At 28.4% G+C, this 19,822-nt stretch overlaps 1 protein-coding gene across 2 annotated transcripts; it reads left to right on the top strand.

The window, feature by feature from the left end:
- The first annotated feature begins 1,677 nt into the window (after positions 1–1,677).
- LOC119680581 lies at positions 1,678–19,752 on the top strand. 2 transcript variants are annotated; one of them, XM_038093479.1, is made up of 4 exons: positions 1,678–1,810; positions 12,904–13,147; positions 17,684–17,947; positions 18,005–19,752. In XM_038093479.1, the coding sequence occupies exons 2-4, from the start codon at positions 13,090–13,092 to the stop codon at positions 19,729–19,731; spliced, it is 2,049 nt and encodes a 682-aa protein (XP_037949407.1). In that variant the 5' UTR covers positions 1,678–1,810; positions 12,904–13,089; the 3' UTR covers positions 19,732–19,752. The 2 variants fall into 2 exon arrangements, with proteins under 2 accessions (XP_037949407.1, XP_037949406.1); XM_038093478.1 differs by having other exon boundaries at positions 12,805–13,147.
- Positions 19,753–19,822: the final 70 nt, after the last annotated feature.

Here is a 19,822-nt window from a genome sequence, read left to right as displayed (position 1 = left end):
TGATTTGTATTTCATTATAACGTAATAATATCTACCATATAAGGCCGTAATATAATTAATAGTTTATCAACATCTGACTTAAATTAAATTAATTATTTTTATACATATTATGTATATGTATAATATTATAAAGCTTTGGTGTTGTTATATCCTTATCTACTTTTCCGTAGATTTATCTTAGGACCATTTTATGTAAAGTGTCATGGGCTCGTCATGAGCAAAACTGTTGTTAGGATAGAATAGGAATAAATAAGGTACTAGCTCCCAACAGAGCGGAGCACTGCGACCATTATTGATCTTTTGTGCTGCAACAGACCCTAACCGAACAGAAGACATTCCGTCTTTCAGACGGAAAAGTAGTTCTAAGGGTCAGGAAGGGAAGTAAAAGGAAGTAAAAGAAAGGGAAAATAGTTCTCGATCCAATAATCTCCTCCTGGCCCAAATCAAGGCTGGGCAGTCACAGAGAATGTGATTGGAAGGCTCGTCTGCTTCTAAGCAATGTTTTAAATGCAAATTATAAAAGTGAGAGTGAGAAAAAAAATAATATGTCGGTTCAAATTTGGTCATGACAACCGAGGATATCTGTGCCACATCACTTTATCTAAGTGATAAAGTGTTATTCAGTAATAAATGTTAATATTTGTGTTTTCTGTGACACTCTACATAGCATGCTTTTTTGTCAAAATCTAAAAGAGCCAATTTTGACGAGCCCATGAAACTATACATAACATGGCTCTTATCTGCATTTTTTTTGTTTTCAAAAAAGTCACTTCTATAGTATAGTCACTTTTGAAATTATCACTGACTAGTCGTCTGTGTCTACACCCTTGCCTGTTTTCTCACTTCTAAAGTTATCGCTGATTAGTCGTCTATGTGTCTTTATATGCTTATTTGTTTGCTTTCTTGTTCCGAGTTAGTTAGTATATCATACTTTTATTTTAGTAGCTGTCACTTTGGCTGTTGTTTTTTAATTTGTATTTTATTAAAGCATAATAATATCTATAAAATCATAATAATAATAGGCATATTATCAATATCTAACTTAAATGATGTAGAGGAATTGTCTTTTCTATTCGTCTTCTGATCTTATGTATGTTATAAGGTTTGGTTTATAAAATTTTTTTATTTTAAATTTTTTTACTAATAATTTTATTTTGCTAATATTTTTTATAATTTATAAAGCATATCTGTAAAACACATGTAGCGGTTTGCTGCATATGTGGATCGCCCCTGTATTAGTTATACATATTATTCGCAACCGTGGTTTGTTTCTCGTTGTTGTTGTTGCTGTTGTTGTTGTTGTTGCAATCGTTAACTGCCACATTCAATGGTTGGGTATCTGCACAGTTTTTTTTATTTTATTTTATTTTTGTGTATTGTACAATTAAATCGTTGTTGCTAAAGTTACCGCTGAGTAGTCGTCTATGTGTCTTTATGTCCGCTTGCCTTTCCGCCGGTTTATCTGTCTGCTAAGCAGTTGTTTGCCAGTTGTTGTTCGTATAGAGTTTCTTATGTACTTGCTCATCGCTAACCGCTGCAAAACGTCGCAATGTTCTACAAAGCCAGCCTAGTAGTCTTTAGTTTTCTTTTTCATATTTTTGTTATTGTTGCTGATTCAGAATCGGTTTTTTATTCCATTTTTTTAGTCTTGCCTCGCCGTTTACTTGCCGTATACTTGTCGGACAATTCATACCCGGTTGTGATTTTGTGGTGTACGCACGCGTGACTTCGCGCACTCCTAACTCTTTGTAATACTTCAACATATTTATGTACCAGAAGTTGTACATAGTGTTACCGAACAACCATATATGTATGTATATTTCAGCCAGAAGTTAAAAAAAATATTAGTTTCTCTTTGGAATAAAAGTTAAATTTAAAAAATAAAACACGGCGTGGTGAAAAATCATAAAAGTCGCGTAGACATCACAATCGTCAACCGTGAATTTGTGGAAATATGAAAGAATCGTTCTGTAGTCTTTCTGTACTCGGCCGGATACCAAGTTTAAAACTTATTAAGGAAAAAATAATAAATAAATAAATAAATAAATGATAATATCCGATCGGGTGTGACATACCGCTTGTCCAACGCACATACATATATACTATATGAAGATACAGTGTTTTACGGTCTTTGGCTTGTGTTCTTGGCTACGACGTCTTTCTTTGTTTATTGCAATATGTATCGATAATTATTGTATTGCATTGAAAATTAAAATAAAAATAAAAAAAAAAATTGGAAAATATATAAATGATAATAAAGAAAAATAAAATAAAAAAATTTATAAGACAATAACAAGAAAATTACAGGAAACGCAAACTGCAAGCAAGTATCGGAAATTGTGAGTGGACGCAAGTTCTTGACCAAAAAGTGGAACAGGTCTGCCTCTGCGGTGAACAACGATTTCAAAAAATTGTAAAGTTTTATTCACTCAAAATCACACTCATATATGCATATTCATATAAGCTATATATAAAGTATATATGTAGACATATATACATATATGTAGTGCATAAATTCAAAGGCAAAATTTTTAAAAATTTTAACAAAGATCGCCATTCTACTGGAACGATCGTTCTTGGCTCATTTTATGATGCATTAATTTGCATTTAAAGTGCAATTAAATAATTTTGATGCTTTGTGATGCAGTCGTCGGATTGTTCAATTTCAGAAAGTGTTTATTGTTTTTGTTTTTTTGTAAAAATGTGTGTCAAAAATTTTAATTAATAATTATTTGTCACTGCCAATTTCTACAATAAAATGTGATGATTCCATAACAATTTTATTGTGCATGAAATTTAAACTCTTATTGTTATGGTTCCAGACTATATCAATTGGGGATGAATATTCTTCACAAGCAAATAAGTTAGCTTTACTTGACCCAATCTTAAATATCTTTCACACAAAGTTATAATCTAATAAAGGTTAATATAAGAAACGCATAAGTTTATGTGATTATAATAAAATATTGTAAATTCTATAAAGAATGAAGTATGACTTGAGTTCAGTTCCTCAGCCGCCAAATTTGGAAAAATAGACTATTTGGTCAAACTATAAAAACATTTTTTTTCATTTAGTGGAATTCATCTTAAAAGAGGATTGTGAAGATCACCCACAACAGTATGTTGATCCTTTTTTCGATTCAGCGCAACTGGGCACTTTTTCTCTTTGATAGCTGGGGGTACTATAGGGTCCCACCCAACTCATTGACTAATTTATGTATTCCCTATAAGCTTAATGATTATTTAGTGATTGATCTAAGATCTGCGTACCTCCCCGTGCGGAGAGTGATTACTCTAAGATTAGATAGTGGTAAGTAGGATAGCCTGTCAGTTTTCACATATAACTTCAGGGCTCTGTTCCTTATGTATTTTTTGATAGGGTCTATTCTAAGGTCTCTTAGCATGTCGTTTGTGCGGATGTACGAAGGCGCTTTGAAGAGCTTTTGGAGAGCCTGACTTTGAGAAACTTGTAGCTTTTGTTTAGTAGAGTCGACAGCTTTGCTATATGCGACACACCCATACAGTAATGCTAGTCTAATTATCTGGTTATAGATCAGTTTTCTGTTCTTCGCGCTAAGGTTGTTGTGTTTGAAAAGTGGTTGTAAGCAACAAATAAATGTTGCTAATCGAATAATGGTAGATAGCAGATTCTTGTCTTTCGGCCGCTGATTGACTTTGAAACTTAACTAAAGCGTCATAAGCTATTCTGTAGGACTTCATTAATATTTTGAAACAGTGAGGGATTATATGGTATAGGCTTTCCATTTTGGTTTAAATGTTTAAATCTATTGATTATAAATTTTTAATTGAGGGTAAACTGCTTATATGAAAACAATGTTAATGATGAGTCGTAGCTAACTTTTCTCTTTATTTAAAAATATTATTGTTTTATTGTGATAACTTTTCAATTAGTTCATCTAATAATTAACAAATCTTAACATGAATCACCACAGCTATCCTATGAGATCACCGTAATGAGCTTACTTATTCATATTGGAATTAGTAAGTAGTTTAAACGAGTAGGGAAGTCATGTCAAGTAATTCGTTGAGTAGAAGATATTAGAAAGGGGCAATACCATTAAAATGCGTTCCCCAAATAATCTATAAATAATAAAAGAATATGCTTTTGCTTTTGAAGAAATAAGGAATTTGCAAGAACGTGATATATGATATGAAAACAACAACTCAAAACTTGCTATTACTATAAAGAACATAAATGAGTTTGATGTTTTTTTTTATTTGAATTATGTATCAATATTTTTTTTATTTTTCACAAATATTTACGAGCATTTTATTTCAACTAAATAAACACATTCTACTTGGCCATAGATAGAGTATCTAGTTGCAATATTTAATGCTCGATTAGGCACTGATATTCAATATGGTCACACAACTGTTTGAAAATATTATATTACGCATCTTGTTTGATTATATATAAATAAAGAAATACATATTAACTCTCTTTACTGCTTTTACCTAAGAGACATACATATATATATACATATATAAATTGATAATCTATATGTTAAAAATTGTGTACAGTTCTTTACTTCGGTATTTTGTTCAGTTGATATACTTGTATAAAATATAAGCTTAACTGAAATAAATTGTATATATAATTATCAACATGTCAAATTTCTTATGGAAAGAGTTTATATATATAGAATAAAAGTAGTTTTATGCTATATATAGCGTTTTCCATTTTCTAGTTCTAACGATTAAAGTATATAAAACACGCTTGTGATTGAGGTTTCTATTAAATGTTTGAGTTCATTGATTGGGCTTTGCCATAAGGTGTGAAATATTTTATCATTCATCATGAAATTATTATCATGTTATGAAATATTATATGTTATCATATTAACATATCATCATATATTATCATATCATCATATATTATCTTATCATGATGTATTATCATATCAAATGTTCTCCACGGGACATCTTACAGTACTGATTTCTTTTAAGGTAATTTTTGACAACTTGGTAGTACATAAGTAGGAGAGAACTCGTTCTCGACAATAATTGGTCGGATTTTCGTTTTAATAGCATCAAGAGATATACATATCTAAACCGGAAACTTTGCATATATCACAAAAAAAGATCAGTAGTGACAAATCGTAAGATCTTAGTGATCCCAAAATCAGATCCCCAAAGCATTAAACAACATGTTCGTTAAATTTTTCACCGAATAAAGCTAAAACAAGAAGTTTAAACAAGGGTTTAAGACTTATCGTCCTTTTAAAAACACATTTTTTCAAACCATATCTGCAATTTAACACTGAAAAAAGAAATGATAATCATGTGACTGTAGCTACCAGATTTACGATTTGTGTCAAATGTTGTTCTTTTTCAAAAACACACAGGTCTATCACATTTTCAGACCAAACGCTTTATCAAACTGTGGATTAATATGAATGTAATAGTCTTTTGACAGTTCGTTGGGCGTTTTCACTGCAACAGATCCGACAATTTTCTATGTTGACATAACCACTGAACGAAAAATGGGTCTCATCACTGAGGAATATTTGTATAATAGTTAATAAACAATAATAATAATTAAATAGTTAAATTGTAAACTTAATACAATTAAAATAGACTTGTTAAATGATGTTGTAAAATATCAATCCTTTAATTAAATATATGATGCCTTAGAGGACAGATCTCTTTGACATATATCACTGAAACAGTACTTTTCAATCAGTACAACGAAATGGCTATCTTTAGGTAAAAGAGGGTCACTTTTCTCTTTCTGTTTGTTAGACATAAAAAAGTATTCCTTTATGAGTTTATGGTATGTGTTGAATAGACTCCTCCGACGTTGATAGAGGTTTTACATAACAACAAATATAGATCATAAATCTCTCGATAAAATTCGAACCTTGAAGATAATTTCGAATATTTGATATACAAATTCCGATTTAACTTATTTTATGTTTTGCTTTAGCTGTATTTATTGTGAAAATCAAAATTAACTATTTTTTTTAATTAAATAATTAAAGCTTAAGTTAAGAGTTTAATTTAATTACAATACTCTGAGTTTAAAAATGTGGTGCCTATTTAGTTTCGTTGGGTGTAATTACGCCAAGTGGGTTGATGTGATTACTCGGTCTTTAATGACGTTTTATGGACTACCTTTGTGTTTTCTTGAATATAGTCCAAATGTTAATATCTTTTATAGTATTGTGTATTTCTTTTCTGTTAAATTAAAACTAATTCAGTTTAATTAACTGCTGTTATTTCAATCTGAATTGATTCTTCAAGGGATTTCATGTGATTTTACCAATGATTTTATTTCAATTATTTTTCCAATAGTCTTCCCAACAATTGAAAGAATGAACAAATCGCGATTGTAAACTAAAAATAAAATAACTGCAACACTTGCAACTTTTTTAATTATTTAATTAAATCACAAGATACATATTTCGTGACTCAAGTTTTATTATTTTTATTATTTTTATTATTTTTATTTTAATAAGAAAAAAGTGGCATTGAAACTTAATTTCTTAAATGCTTTGGAATGGATATCTTGAAGAAAAATTTTGCCTGTGACCGCATAGATATTTCTGTATTTGCATTCATTGTGCTATATAGTATATATGTTATATATGTGTATTACTCGTACTACATTATATTCTAATAAATTCTAAACTATTTCGTAGAATAACACATTTTTTTGTTTACAAATTCATTTAACATATTTGCTGTAAATACTCGTATAAAAAGTATTAATATTTCGTTGTGTAAATATTTTTTAAAAAATAATTTGCCATATAATTTATAATGTGACAATTGTAAACGAGATAGGCATTGTTTTATTAGTGCCAATATAATTTTGAATAAAATAATGTCTATTTTCTTATGTAATGTGTTAAACGATAAGTCACATATCATATTGAATTGCATAAGCAGGGAGTTGTCATAAATTTACAGCAAAAAACTATATAGAGTTCATGTAGTTCTCATAGTACGATCAAAATAAAGTTTATATTATAAAAAAAGCCACTTATTACAATAAATGACATTTATTATGATTCAAATAATGATAAACGATCTATAGTTGTTGATAGTTGTATCTTAATTTCGCATTAGAACATATTCTGATTACCCTAATTAGGACGATTATTATCTAAATTGATTTATGTATAGAATGAAGACAAAGAAAATTGAAATTATACATTGTATTTATTGTAATAAATCTGAATGATCAACTTGAAAACCTCTATCAACAAGTAGTAAAAATTGTGATCTTATAATATCAATAATAATATATTATATTATATATTATTATAAGACACTTTAATTTAACCGACAATATGACAGAAGTGACTATTTTTACTTTAACAGAAACTGTGGTATTTAATAGAGCAGTTTAGAACAGTAGTGAGCTACAACAACCAAAATTCATTTTATATTATTTTAATTAATTCAATTCTTAGGTACCCATCCAGCTGTTTCGAGTATTGCCAAATACCCATCATCAGTGGTTTTGGAAATGATCCTTGTATTTAATTATTCGTAAATAATTTTTTGAGACTGCGAGCTCAAAACTTCTCTGTTATTATAATATATAATACATTATAATGTATTATATTATAATATATAGTATAATCTTAATGTTTTATTAAATGTTTTAGCCTTATCCTATTATCGGAATATACAGGAAATTTAAAAGTATTTTCAATTCGAAATTATTTGACATCAATTGATATATCACATTTGTGGAACTTAATTTCCTGTGGAAAGTGGAAAAGACCAATAAATGAGGTGCAGAATAAAAATTATCCTCACAAAATATTGGTTTAAGTATTTGATTATAAAAGAGCGCCATCTGAGGTATATTTAAATAAACAATAATGTTAAAGACCGTATTATTATTCGGTTGCATAAAATACTAATATTGCGTATAACACTTGAAGATCCTGTTTAAACTTGTGAAATTTATAGCAAAACATAATGCAAATATTTATTGTTTTGTTTATAAACAAAATATAAAGCATCAAAAATACGATTGATTCACACAAAAGTAAAAATTTATTAAGTCATAGATCTAATAATATGTGAGTTATGTGTAAGTTTTAATCTAAAATTATGTCTAATTTTTTTGACATTGACATAAAGCACACTGAATTTCCTTTCCTTTTGTTTTATTCTGAAGTTGGTTACGGAAAAACCTTTACTCCCTTATGTGGGCGAGATTATGGTAATTTCGCTGAAACCTAATCTTAATTGAATTTCCTTCTTTTTGTTTTATTCTGGAGTTGGTTATGGAAGATTTTTACTCCCTTATGTGGGGGAGATTATGGAAATTACGCTAAATCTTAATAATTGTTTTGTCGAAACACTCAATGCATTGCATAGGTCCCATCAACAGAAATTCTCTGTATTGTATATATTTACTGGCTGCCGCTGGCTTCTGATCTGGCTACTACTTCGCTGCTGCTGGTTGCTGCTGGCCAATATCCAATATTATTAAGTTTCACGTTGATCCGCACCGTGATCGTAATCTTAATCGTCTGAACACTGAACTGATTCCACATATTTAAATCTGTTTGAATAACAGTTCTGGCATAGTTTTATTCAGTTTCTATATTTAAAAGTTTAAATGATTGTTAAAAAATGATGAGTCTAGTACTAAATTATTTATTCGTTCTTTTTCTGATCTGTTAAGGTTAGACAGAATTTTGTAGACACAGAACTAAGCGAAATTTTTTGAAAAGAAAAGCTAAACTGTACCGGAGATAAATTTGAGCGTATTTTTTAGTCTATAGCTTTTTTAACATACAAAACTAAACAAAATTTATTTATTTAAAAGAATCTATATAGTATAGATATAAATGTATCCCTGATTTTAGCAACAAATGCATATTTACTTCAAAGACCGTATTTCTATGGGAATCGTATTATCTTAATAATACGGTCTTCAGCAATGCACTTTTCACTTATATAAAGAAATTTGATTTGTTGTCTTGGCTAAGTGTGCTTAGTGCCATCTAACAAAAAAATATAGGAGTATTGACAATCTTAATACCTGCAGATATAATGAATTTCAGCAGAGAACAGTGATAACAAACAGCAATAAAATACATTATAATAGGAAGAGCCACGGTTCACACTGAACTGTAGCGCCAAATAAGAAAAAGAAGAAAATATATTATAAAATCGGTTTTAAATATTTTTTTACTACTCGTATCATTTTGTTTTAATATAATGAAAACGACTACAAAAACAATAAATACAACTATTTAGATTTATATATGTTGCACTTGTTATTAATTAATATAAAAATATTTGTAATAATGTCAAAATTGTTATATTATTACATTAACAGCTTTTGTTCTTACGTATTCTAAAATATATAAAATTGTTGTAACCTTATTTTAAAAAATAAAAAATAAGGTTAAGCAATGAGTCTAAGAGTATTAAATAACAACTTTTATAAAACTTATTTTCTATATATAAATATTTTTAAAATCGTGTGCATGCAACTATGAAAAATAATTATTTTTAAGTGAAACGAATATTGCCGAAAGAGAATTTACTTTCTTAGCAATTAAGCGAACTCGCACAAATTTAAATTATTTTCCTGGTAATAATCATTTTTAATTATTTTCAGTCATAAAGAGCTCTAATAGTAATTGAAATATTAAGTAATTTGAATGGACTGACTGCTGACTCATATGGTTGGCATCGCAAATAAATTTCTTTTTATTTTGCAATTTTTTTTTCTACTATTATAGTTGTGGATTTATTTTTTTAAATGCTTATTGATCAAATTTTTTTAACACAACATTTATTATTATATTGTTTATATTTCAAAGTATTATTGCTGAAGAAATCCGCCTTAATATTAAATATTTTAATTAGTAAATCAAACAAATAACAAATAATTAAGAAAAAAATAAATTAATTTTATTAATTAATTTATGTATAAATAAACAAAATTTATAAGTTTTCCTGAGGACAATGGAATTGTTCGACAGTTTGAACTGTTGTTTATAACAGTTTTCGAACAGTTCACTGCACTGCATAATATGATAAATATATTACATTCTTAATATGCAATACTGACAAGTCCAAATGGTAGGGTTATTGACTGCACAAACTGCGATCACAGACACAATTATTTAGATTATTGCTATGACGAAAATATTCATGTGACGTCATTGACTTTATTAATCCTCTCTAAAAACTGAAATAATTCTTTTTCTTATCAATTCCATTTCACAAAATATAAGACATTTTTGTATAATAAATTTTTGTATAACAAATTTAATCGCTGACCATTGATGTGAGTAAAAGAGCCTGCAAAACTGCAAAATAAAGAAGAAGCATAAAATACACGCACCGGCCAAAAATACAATAAAAATCAAACAGAATTTGTTAACATAAAAATTTTGGTAGTAACAGATGGCAGTGAAACTAAAGTTGAATAAAGAGAAGAAGAAGAGAAGAGAAGACTAGCTTTTTTAATTAGGAAGAAAAATAACGTCATCATTTTATATGAAGCAAGAACAACATGAAAAATTTTACGAAAATCAAAAAACTTACAAAGATGCTTAAAATAATCAAAAAAAAAAAATAAAATAAAATAACATATCCGGTCGAGATCAACTTCTGCAAACTTTGTTTATTTTGTGTTTTGTGATAATATTAAGCATAGCTTGCCTTTACAATAATTTTATTCCTAATATCAAAATAATATTATTTCATAATATATTTAATTGTTGATTAAATATTTGAAAATATATATTTTATAAATTATAATCAATTAAGTAAATTGTATCGATAATTTTAAATAATAAATATGTAGTAATATGTGTCATTTTTTATAAAAAATCCACATATAATCCATGTAAAAATATATTAAAGTATAATAGTATATTATACTATAATAGCATAGTATAGATATGTTAGTATAATACCCTGTTTACATTACGAAGTTAAGCTATCGAATTTAGGAAAATCCACACCAAATTCAAGTAAACGTATATTAAAAAGGTTTGTCTAAGGATAAGTGTAAAGACAGTATAATACCCTGTTTACATTACGAAGTTAAGTTATCGAATTTAGGAAAATCCACACATAATTGGTGTAAACGTATGTTAAAAAGGTTTGTCTAAGTTTAAGTGTAAGGTCATTTCAGGGAAGCTTCAGTTCCTTATGCCTCCTTCTTACGACTACTTGCTTGTATACGAGCTAATCTGAATAATAACTGCTTGTGTGACTGAATGGAAGGTGTTTACATAGTAACTAAAATGAATTAAATAATTTCATATCTATTCATCTGCAGTGTGAAATGTTTAACGTAAAGGTATAACTTGATTCCTTCAGTTAATGTTGGAGAGCATTTTTAAATAAAAAAAAAAACTTCTCTACTTTTAACTAAAATATTTTTCATCAAATTTATTTGCTAAACAGTCACAATTGTATTAATTAGATTTAAATACAAGTATATAAAACTATATTTTTAATTTAAAAATATTTCGTAAATTTTTATGAAAATTAAAAATCTTGATGTGAAGGATACTGAACTTTAATCAAGATAACAAATGTTAGCAACTCGTTTCTCCCGGCAACACAATGAGGACAACACAATGGACAATATATGCCTTCGAGTGGAAGTGCTGATAACTGTCAGCACGCGATTTCTTAACCTAACCTAACCTTTATAAAAAGAAGAATAAATTTTTTACTTGTTTGAAAAATAATTCTTTATAGGGTTTGCTCAGACTAGTAGATAAACATTTACTCATGTTAATTTTATATTTTGGATTAAATATTTTAATTTAACAGATTATAAGACTTAAAAATTTCAGATATAAACCTGCATGATCAATAAATCCTTCTCCAAAGCTAGTGTATTTAATCTGGGGTTATATTATAAAGCCAAAAAGTCAACAAAGTTCAGTTGGCAGTATTCAACAGTATTATTGGATAATGTTCTCAAAAAAGTATGTTGCATTTTAGTCACGTTATATCATATACCATATATAGTACACTTAAGTGTTTTACGAAAATAATATTTTATATATACTATACATGATATATAAATTAGTAAATGAAAATTTGTAATAATTTTAAAATGAATACTGTAAAATGTTAACACTGATTCAAAAAATAATAGGATAATCGACTCATTCCTTAAACATCTAATTATGCTGTTCTCTTTACGGATAATAACACTAATATGTGTTTAACTTAATATATCTTGAACCGAAGAGCGTAGCGCTCTGAAATCTGTTATTTTGAAGTAATAAGAGAATTGAAACGTTAGACGACGGGCGACGTGAACTATTGTGAAGTTAGTGTATCAAACTGCTAAACAGAAATAATCATTTTCAGTGTGTAACAGGCCGCCAGCACAACTGTCTGGTAAGCATCAGCACAACAAGAAGAAACGCAATTGGAATATGTAACTCATTCGAGCTCTGTAGGAGGTCAAATCGGCGCTTACCACAATTTCAGATACTCGCTCGCTATTTGTGACTCGATACGAAACAATCGCGTGTGATCTTCTTCCACTGATCGGAGGCACTGATCTGTTGCATGTCATTACTTAAGTGGAATTAATTAATAATTTTGCGCTTCATCTCAAATATTAAATTAAATTAAAAACGAATAATAAATGTAACATAAATCAAACATTAATTATTATTAACAAAATAAAGAAGTATTTATTTATCTATAAAATAATATATATATTGTGTAAATATTTTTTAGAAAAATAAATCAGTACAAATCGTTTTAAAGCCAATAATAATTTGAATTACATATGAATTGAAATATTTGTTTAAATTTAAGTGCTAGTGTGTGAATTTTACTAATTAACAACTTAAAATTGTATTGTAAATAATATCAATCTATATATTGTATATATTATATATACAACACATTGTGTAGTGCAGTTGGAATATTGGTGCTGAATGTGAAAATGATACGATTATAGACGAATTAAAAAGCCAAACAAGTTAGCAAACAAAATGCCGATATATTTCTAGAAACGGCCAAATATGCATTAGTAATGCTAATAATAAAATAAATAAAACTAAATTGTTTATATAATAAAATTATTATCGACCAATAAAAATGGATACAAATCAGGCGGCCACACATCGATCCAGTGAAATTGAACAATTTTTATTTGGTGAGTTAATGGCAAATATTGAGTTTTATTATTAATAATAAATAAAATGTAGAAAATTTAATAAAAATATTTTTTCTATTCTTAAGATTAAAAATTATAATGAATTCCTAAGTATTTACAATTTCGAACACAATAGTCATTTCTGTGGCAGTTAAAATATGTGGGAATACTTTTATTATTTAAAGAAGAATATAATATAGAAGAATATTTTATATATAATATATGTAAATAAAATCATAGATAGTGATAATGAGAAGTTACTCAAAACTTTTTATTAAAATTATTAGAAATGAATATATATATAGTTATATAGTTTAAAAAAGTTCATTTATAAACCTAGTCATCGATAGGAGTATAGAAGTATAGGAAGGAGTATAATCTATAGGAGTATACAAAATTCGACACAAAATTCTACTAACTTATGTTGAGCGTTCTCCGAGTTAGTGCATCTGGGCACTTTTACTCTATGATGGCTGGGGGGTTTCTGCAGAGTCCCACCCATCTCACTGATTAATTTGGGTATTTCTCATAGTATTCGTGATTATTCCATGATTGATCTAAGATCTGCATACCACTCCGTGTTTCGAGTATTGTCAAGTACTCATCATTTGTGGTTTTCGGAAATATTCGAATTTCTTTTTTATTAATTTATAGTCCGTATATGATTTCTTTACCTTTCGAATCCTTTCAATTTTTAAAATAACTTCTTTGTCGTCATAAAAAAATAGCTTTCAGCAAAAAAAATTAACTTTATTCTCAATATTGGTATTTATGTTAACTAAGTCGGACATTAAAAATGGGATTAAAAAAAATCGAACTTTTCATACATTGAAGTGAAACTTAAAAAAATTAAGTAATTAAGAATAAACTCGGTTCAGTTCTAGCAATTTTCATAAGATTCTAAATAAATAAAAGTTAATTGCCAAACACCCACTAAAACCATCTCTTAGGAATGAATGGAGAAGATTTCCACAGCCTTGAGGAAACTTCATTCCAGTAATCAGGGGAGAGAGATGTGAACAGATAGGCTTAATACCTAGCGAGCTAGGGTCATCTAAGTCAGAAAGCACGAGCGTATATTAGGGAGATAAGGTGATGGTGAAGGGGATTGAGTTAAGGTAAGACTATCGATGAACTTTGTGAGTAGGATCATAAAAGCCGCGGTTATAAAAGGGAATAGTGTAGAAATTACCGTCTCACTCATTGAAGTGGTGAGCAATCAAATTAGACATTACAAAAGTTATTTTATTATTAAATGGACTTATCTTCTTATTAATACTAGTACACCCTGAACACAAATTAATAATTAGGCTAAAAAATTTTAATTTGTTAATAATTTTTATTATTTTCTTTCCTCTCACTGCTGGAGCTGCTGCTGTTATTATTGTCTTTATCATTGGTGTGATGGATGGGTGCGTCTATGCATAATTATGAATGTAATTAAATATAAAATTTGCACAATAGTAAATTAAATCACTGTTATCATTAGTTTTTGTTGTGTTGTGTGTTATGAAATATGGGTGTATATATGCACAAGTGTGAATGCAAGTAAATTATAACTTTGTTGAGGAGTAAATTTATTAATTCATCCCTGTATAAAGTGATCTATGTAGTATTAAGTTTTAGTCCTTATTTACTTGTTATCTTTCTAGTTCCAGTTCATAATCATTTTTATTGTCGGACTTAATTACTTCTACATTTGCAAAATGAAGTTAATGATATTTTCTTAAAACTTTTAGCAATTGATTTATTGTTTTGTCTAAAGAACTTTTAACCTAAAATAATATCAAAGCCACTTTCATCTCTCCAAAACCATGTAGCGAAAGACTTGTGTTAATTTTTATAATTTATAATTTTAAAATTCGTTTTCATGTTATCGCGGAAAAGTTATTACACACAAAATTATAACAGTTTTATTAGTTTTTTTTTACTCTGAGTTAATAGTTAAAGTATATAAGATTTCACGACATACTTATAGACTTCATACTTGATAAAAGTCAGTGGTTTTATGGCTGATTTTTGTACGATTATATGTATCTTGCGGTTTTATCTGCTGTGTTTATAGCAAGCCTTACTTTTCTTACTTACGTACATACTTAGTTGCTTACTTATTTACGTACTTACATATTTACTTACTTACTTACTCATATTAACATTCAAATTTTCTAGTCTTATGTTAACTAAAATTTAAGTCCATATTATGCAAAGTTTCTTCTATGAGTCATCACTACAAATAACACTCAAAGAAAAAATGTGTATTAATGCTTTTTCTTCCATAGTTTAACTGGAAAGTCAGTTCTTAGATTATAGCCTGGTACTAACATCCATTTCGTTTGAAAAATTAATTTCTAGTTAGTTAGTCTGTTGGTAGACAAAATATAGTTTTTGCTGATTAAAAATATATGTATAACCTCAAATTTTTGTGAAAGAAAAGGTGAAACCATAAAAAAAATAATAATTTTTTTGATTTTAAAATTTGAATTATCTTTATTGCCTTGATAGTGACTTTTCAATAAGTTAGTTTATATTATAGTATATTAGAACCCTTTTAAAAAAAATGTTGCCCACTTCATCGCTCACATTTGGAAACACTATTTCACAGACATATATCTAATAGAACTATCGCCAAAAGTAGTATATCGTCAACAACCGCTGACTGTGTAAAAAAAGTGTAAAAATTTACCACTAACGCTGAAGTTAAAAAAAAATTGTAGCTCTTGGAGCAGTTATTCAAATACGTAACTGTCAAAAGTCTATTGCATGTACAAAAAGTCACTGTATGATAAACCCGCACTTTTTAAAAATGACGAACCTATAGCATCAACCTTCATTATTGATTATTAAAGCAATGTGACTTCTAATAGTTTTTGCCTTGAAATTGAAGATATGTATATTGAAGATATGTGGTATCAACAGGACAGTCCCTTTAATCACACACTACGTCTTGTTTTGACTTTCTTCGCGATGGATTACTCATATTTGTAAATTAATGTTTTTATTATGTGACTACTAAAATTATTGAATTTGTCAAGTCTGGACTTTTTACAGGGTTATATAAAGCATTATCAGAATTTTGAGTTTACAAACATCACTCATATGTTATAAACTTTGCAGCTGAAGAGAGAGTGAGAGAGAGAGAAAAACAGAGAGAGAGAAAAACAGAGAGAGAGAAAAACAGAGAGAGAGAGAAAAACAGAGAGACAGAGAGAAAGAGAGAGAGTTACAAATAAATAGATGCTTAAATAAGTGTGATAAATCGCAATGTTTTGTACACATTTGCTTTTCGAATCATAATATGGATAACCCTGCATTACAGTTCGAATAAACTTTCAATTACATATAATTATTTCATGCTTTTAGCATGTCAACATATATTTTTCTTTGAGTGTAAACAAAAGTATTTTTCTTCTTGGTATTTTTCTTCTTTTTAGTTTGTATGGAGAAAATGTCTTTAATAATTACACTTCATGTTCTTTCTCATTGTTGTTGCTGAATACATAATTGACTTTTGCTTTATGAGGTCACTTTTACTGTAATTGCTGCAAAATAACAGTTTTTTATGCCATTAATTTTAATATGAATTTTTAAAGTACAAAACACTACATTTAAATGAAAAGACGCAATCGAAATTAGCGGGTAATGCGAGTTGTTAGGAAATTATAAGACAATTTTAAACAAGTGGCTTCCACATACGAAGTTCTCATATATGCATCATAGACATGTCATAAAAAACAATTAACAGAGGAAAGTATTAATTTAAACTATGCTGGAACTGATCTATTATTTCACATTTATATAATTTTTTTCAAACGCCTCATTATGTTCATTTAAAAATTATTTATTAAATAAATTTTACAAAATTTTCATTACGAATATAATTAAAAATTATTTAGAAAGCAGATATAACACACCTAACATATAAACATTATTTTACCCATGTTCACTTTTTAGAGATAATATATAGATATTTTCACCTTCTTCTACTTATATTTCATTAGATTTATTAATTATGTTTTAAATTTTGCGGGCTTTAGGTCGTGGTTTTAAATTTATGTTTTTATATAATAACTTTTATTATATACAAAACAAACTTTATATAATTAATTATTAAATTCATTTTTAACGTCCTTTTAACGACGAAGAAACTAAATTCTTAATATAAACTATTGTCTTCAACACAGAGACTTTTATCGAACAGTAGTGAAATTACAACAACAAAAATTTTTATTATTTTTAATTTACTTGAATTTTTGGATGTTTTAAGTATTCCCAAACACCCATCACCAGTGGTCTTGGAATTGTTTTGTATATATAATTGTTCATAAATAATTTTTATCCTTTTTCTTTTAAGATATTGGAATTATTTCTTATATATAATTGTTCATAAATAATTTTTTTTTTTTTTAAGATCTTGAAATTATTTCGTATATTTAATTATTTATTAATAATTTTTTTATGAGATAAGTAATATTATTAAATTAATTATTAAATTAATAAGTAAATTTTATATAAATAATATTATTTTTTAATTTAAAGATGTACGTGATCACTTTCGAGCGTCTCTTGAAACATCTGAATATGAGAATACATCTAATATATTCCACGTAACAGCAGCAAAGGAAACATTTAAACTACTGAAACGTTGTGAAACCCTATTGAAGCAATATTCAGTTGTCAACCAAAAACAAAGCGATCATATCCAAAAAGATACTTTAAAGGTTACTATTGATGACAGACCGAAGACCAATGTATTCCATGAAGATGTTTCGTATTTGGACATGACAGCTGCAAACAAGAAAAGTATAATACATACAATATATTCATTTTACTTTATTTAATTTTTAAATTTTATTTTAGTGAACGAGTCCAAAGAATACCTTGGTGATATGATGAATTCTGCATACAGCGATAAAACATTTCGCTGCTCCACTAGTATGACTGAAGGACCAATTGGTAACATTTTACACCGTAGTGCTACTTCACTTAATAGTGAAAAAAATGAAAAAATTTTACAACATAAAAAATTAGATATTGTAAAAAGTAATAGTAGCGAGAAGTTCATTGAAGACATTCAACAGGTCTATGATGTATGTCTTGCTCAGGTAGATTCGGATGAAACCGAGAAAGCTATTACTCCTGATATGGATTTAATAAATTCTGCAGACTGTCCTTATATAGACTTACCAGCTGGTCATTTGACGATACAACAATCATCTAAATATGGACAGCTAAATCGCATAGAAAAACGTTTATTTTTTGATCAAAGTAAAAAGTATTATTGTGGCATTCTAAATGATTGGTTACTATGTTACGCTGATGGTCCTGTTTCGTCTTGTCCCACTCACACATTGTATTTAAAAAGTAATGGCATAGAAATTGAACATTCGGGAGAAGGCAAAAAGCGTGATATTTGCTTTCAAATAACAACTGCCGATCCTAACATAAAATTCGTGTTTCAAGCGAATAATGAAGTTGATGCCAAAGAATGGATACATGCCATTGAAGCTGCCATACGATGTGACAAAAGTTCTGTTGCAAAAAATAATCGCAAGCTCCCTACACCTCCTTTATTTAAGAGATTGACGTATAATGGCTGCCATGGGAAAATTAATGGCACAACTTCAAACTTTGGCAGTTCAGACAGCATTTACGAAGAACCATCACCTCTGTATCAATTTCTCGAACCAACAGATCTTTTGATTACTAAAACCACACAAACTATTAACAAGGAAATTGCTGATCAACCTCCTGACTTACCAACAAAAAATAATAATTCCATTGATATAGAACAAAAATATGAATATGACATACCAAAGTGCCCACCACAGCCATTGAAAAATTCAACCGATCAAGTTGAAAATGCATTACATGATTCCGACACTTTTGAAACCTTAATGCTTAATCCCATGAATAAAAATCAATCTACACTGAGTGCAATAGCTTCGAGAAGTGTAGAGAAAACTGATTTCCAAGCAGTAATTAAAGATGTACACAATAAACTTTCTAGTCAACTTTCTGCTGGACAAAGTATTGAACGTCTAAAAAAAACGCCCATAAAGAAGACATATTCTTGTAGTTCTAATGATTCGGAGTCCATAGCATTAACAACACCTCCTCAATCATTAAAAGAGCAAAAGAAACAACGTAAATCAATTACTCCCAATGGAAGTATACAAAAAAAGAATGAAAGCAATGAGAAATCTGCTAAAAATTGGTTTCTGAATCGTTTAAATAAAACGACTTCTTCCACACGCTCCATGACGATTTCTTCACCGCCGAAGACCAAACAAAGCGAGAAGGAGAATTTATTAAATAGTGTCGAGGTGTGTGATAATTATGATGGTTCTAGTGATACTCCGATACTCAAATGCAGTAGCAGTAGCAGTAGTAGTAACAACAAAAGTAAAGTCAATATGATAATAAATCAGTTTGAGGCCAGTGGTCATCTTGCTATGTTTAGTGTCGAAACATTGGCTAACAATGCGGTTTCTTCTTTAAGTGCCTTTTGCGATAGTGATTGCAATAATTATGAGCCAATTATGGCTGTGTCATCACCACCAAATAGTTTTATGAAGAAAGTTTAAATACAATATTTAATAAGAATAAAAAATTAAAATATATATAAATCACATTTTTATTTATTATGCTGTCTAGGTAAGATTTTTTTCATATTAT

This window comes from Teleopsis dalmanni, chromosome 2, assembly GCF_002237135.1.
Source record: "Teleopsis dalmanni isolate 2A chromosome 2, ASM223713v2, whole genome shotgun sequence".
In the NCBI taxonomy this organism is placed as follows: domain Eukaryota; kingdom Metazoa; phylum Arthropoda; class Insecta; order Diptera; family Diopsidae; genus Teleopsis; species Teleopsis dalmanni.
The sequence above is the reverse complement of the archived record's forward strand: the minus strand, read 5'-3'. Positions and strand labels throughout refer to the sequence as shown.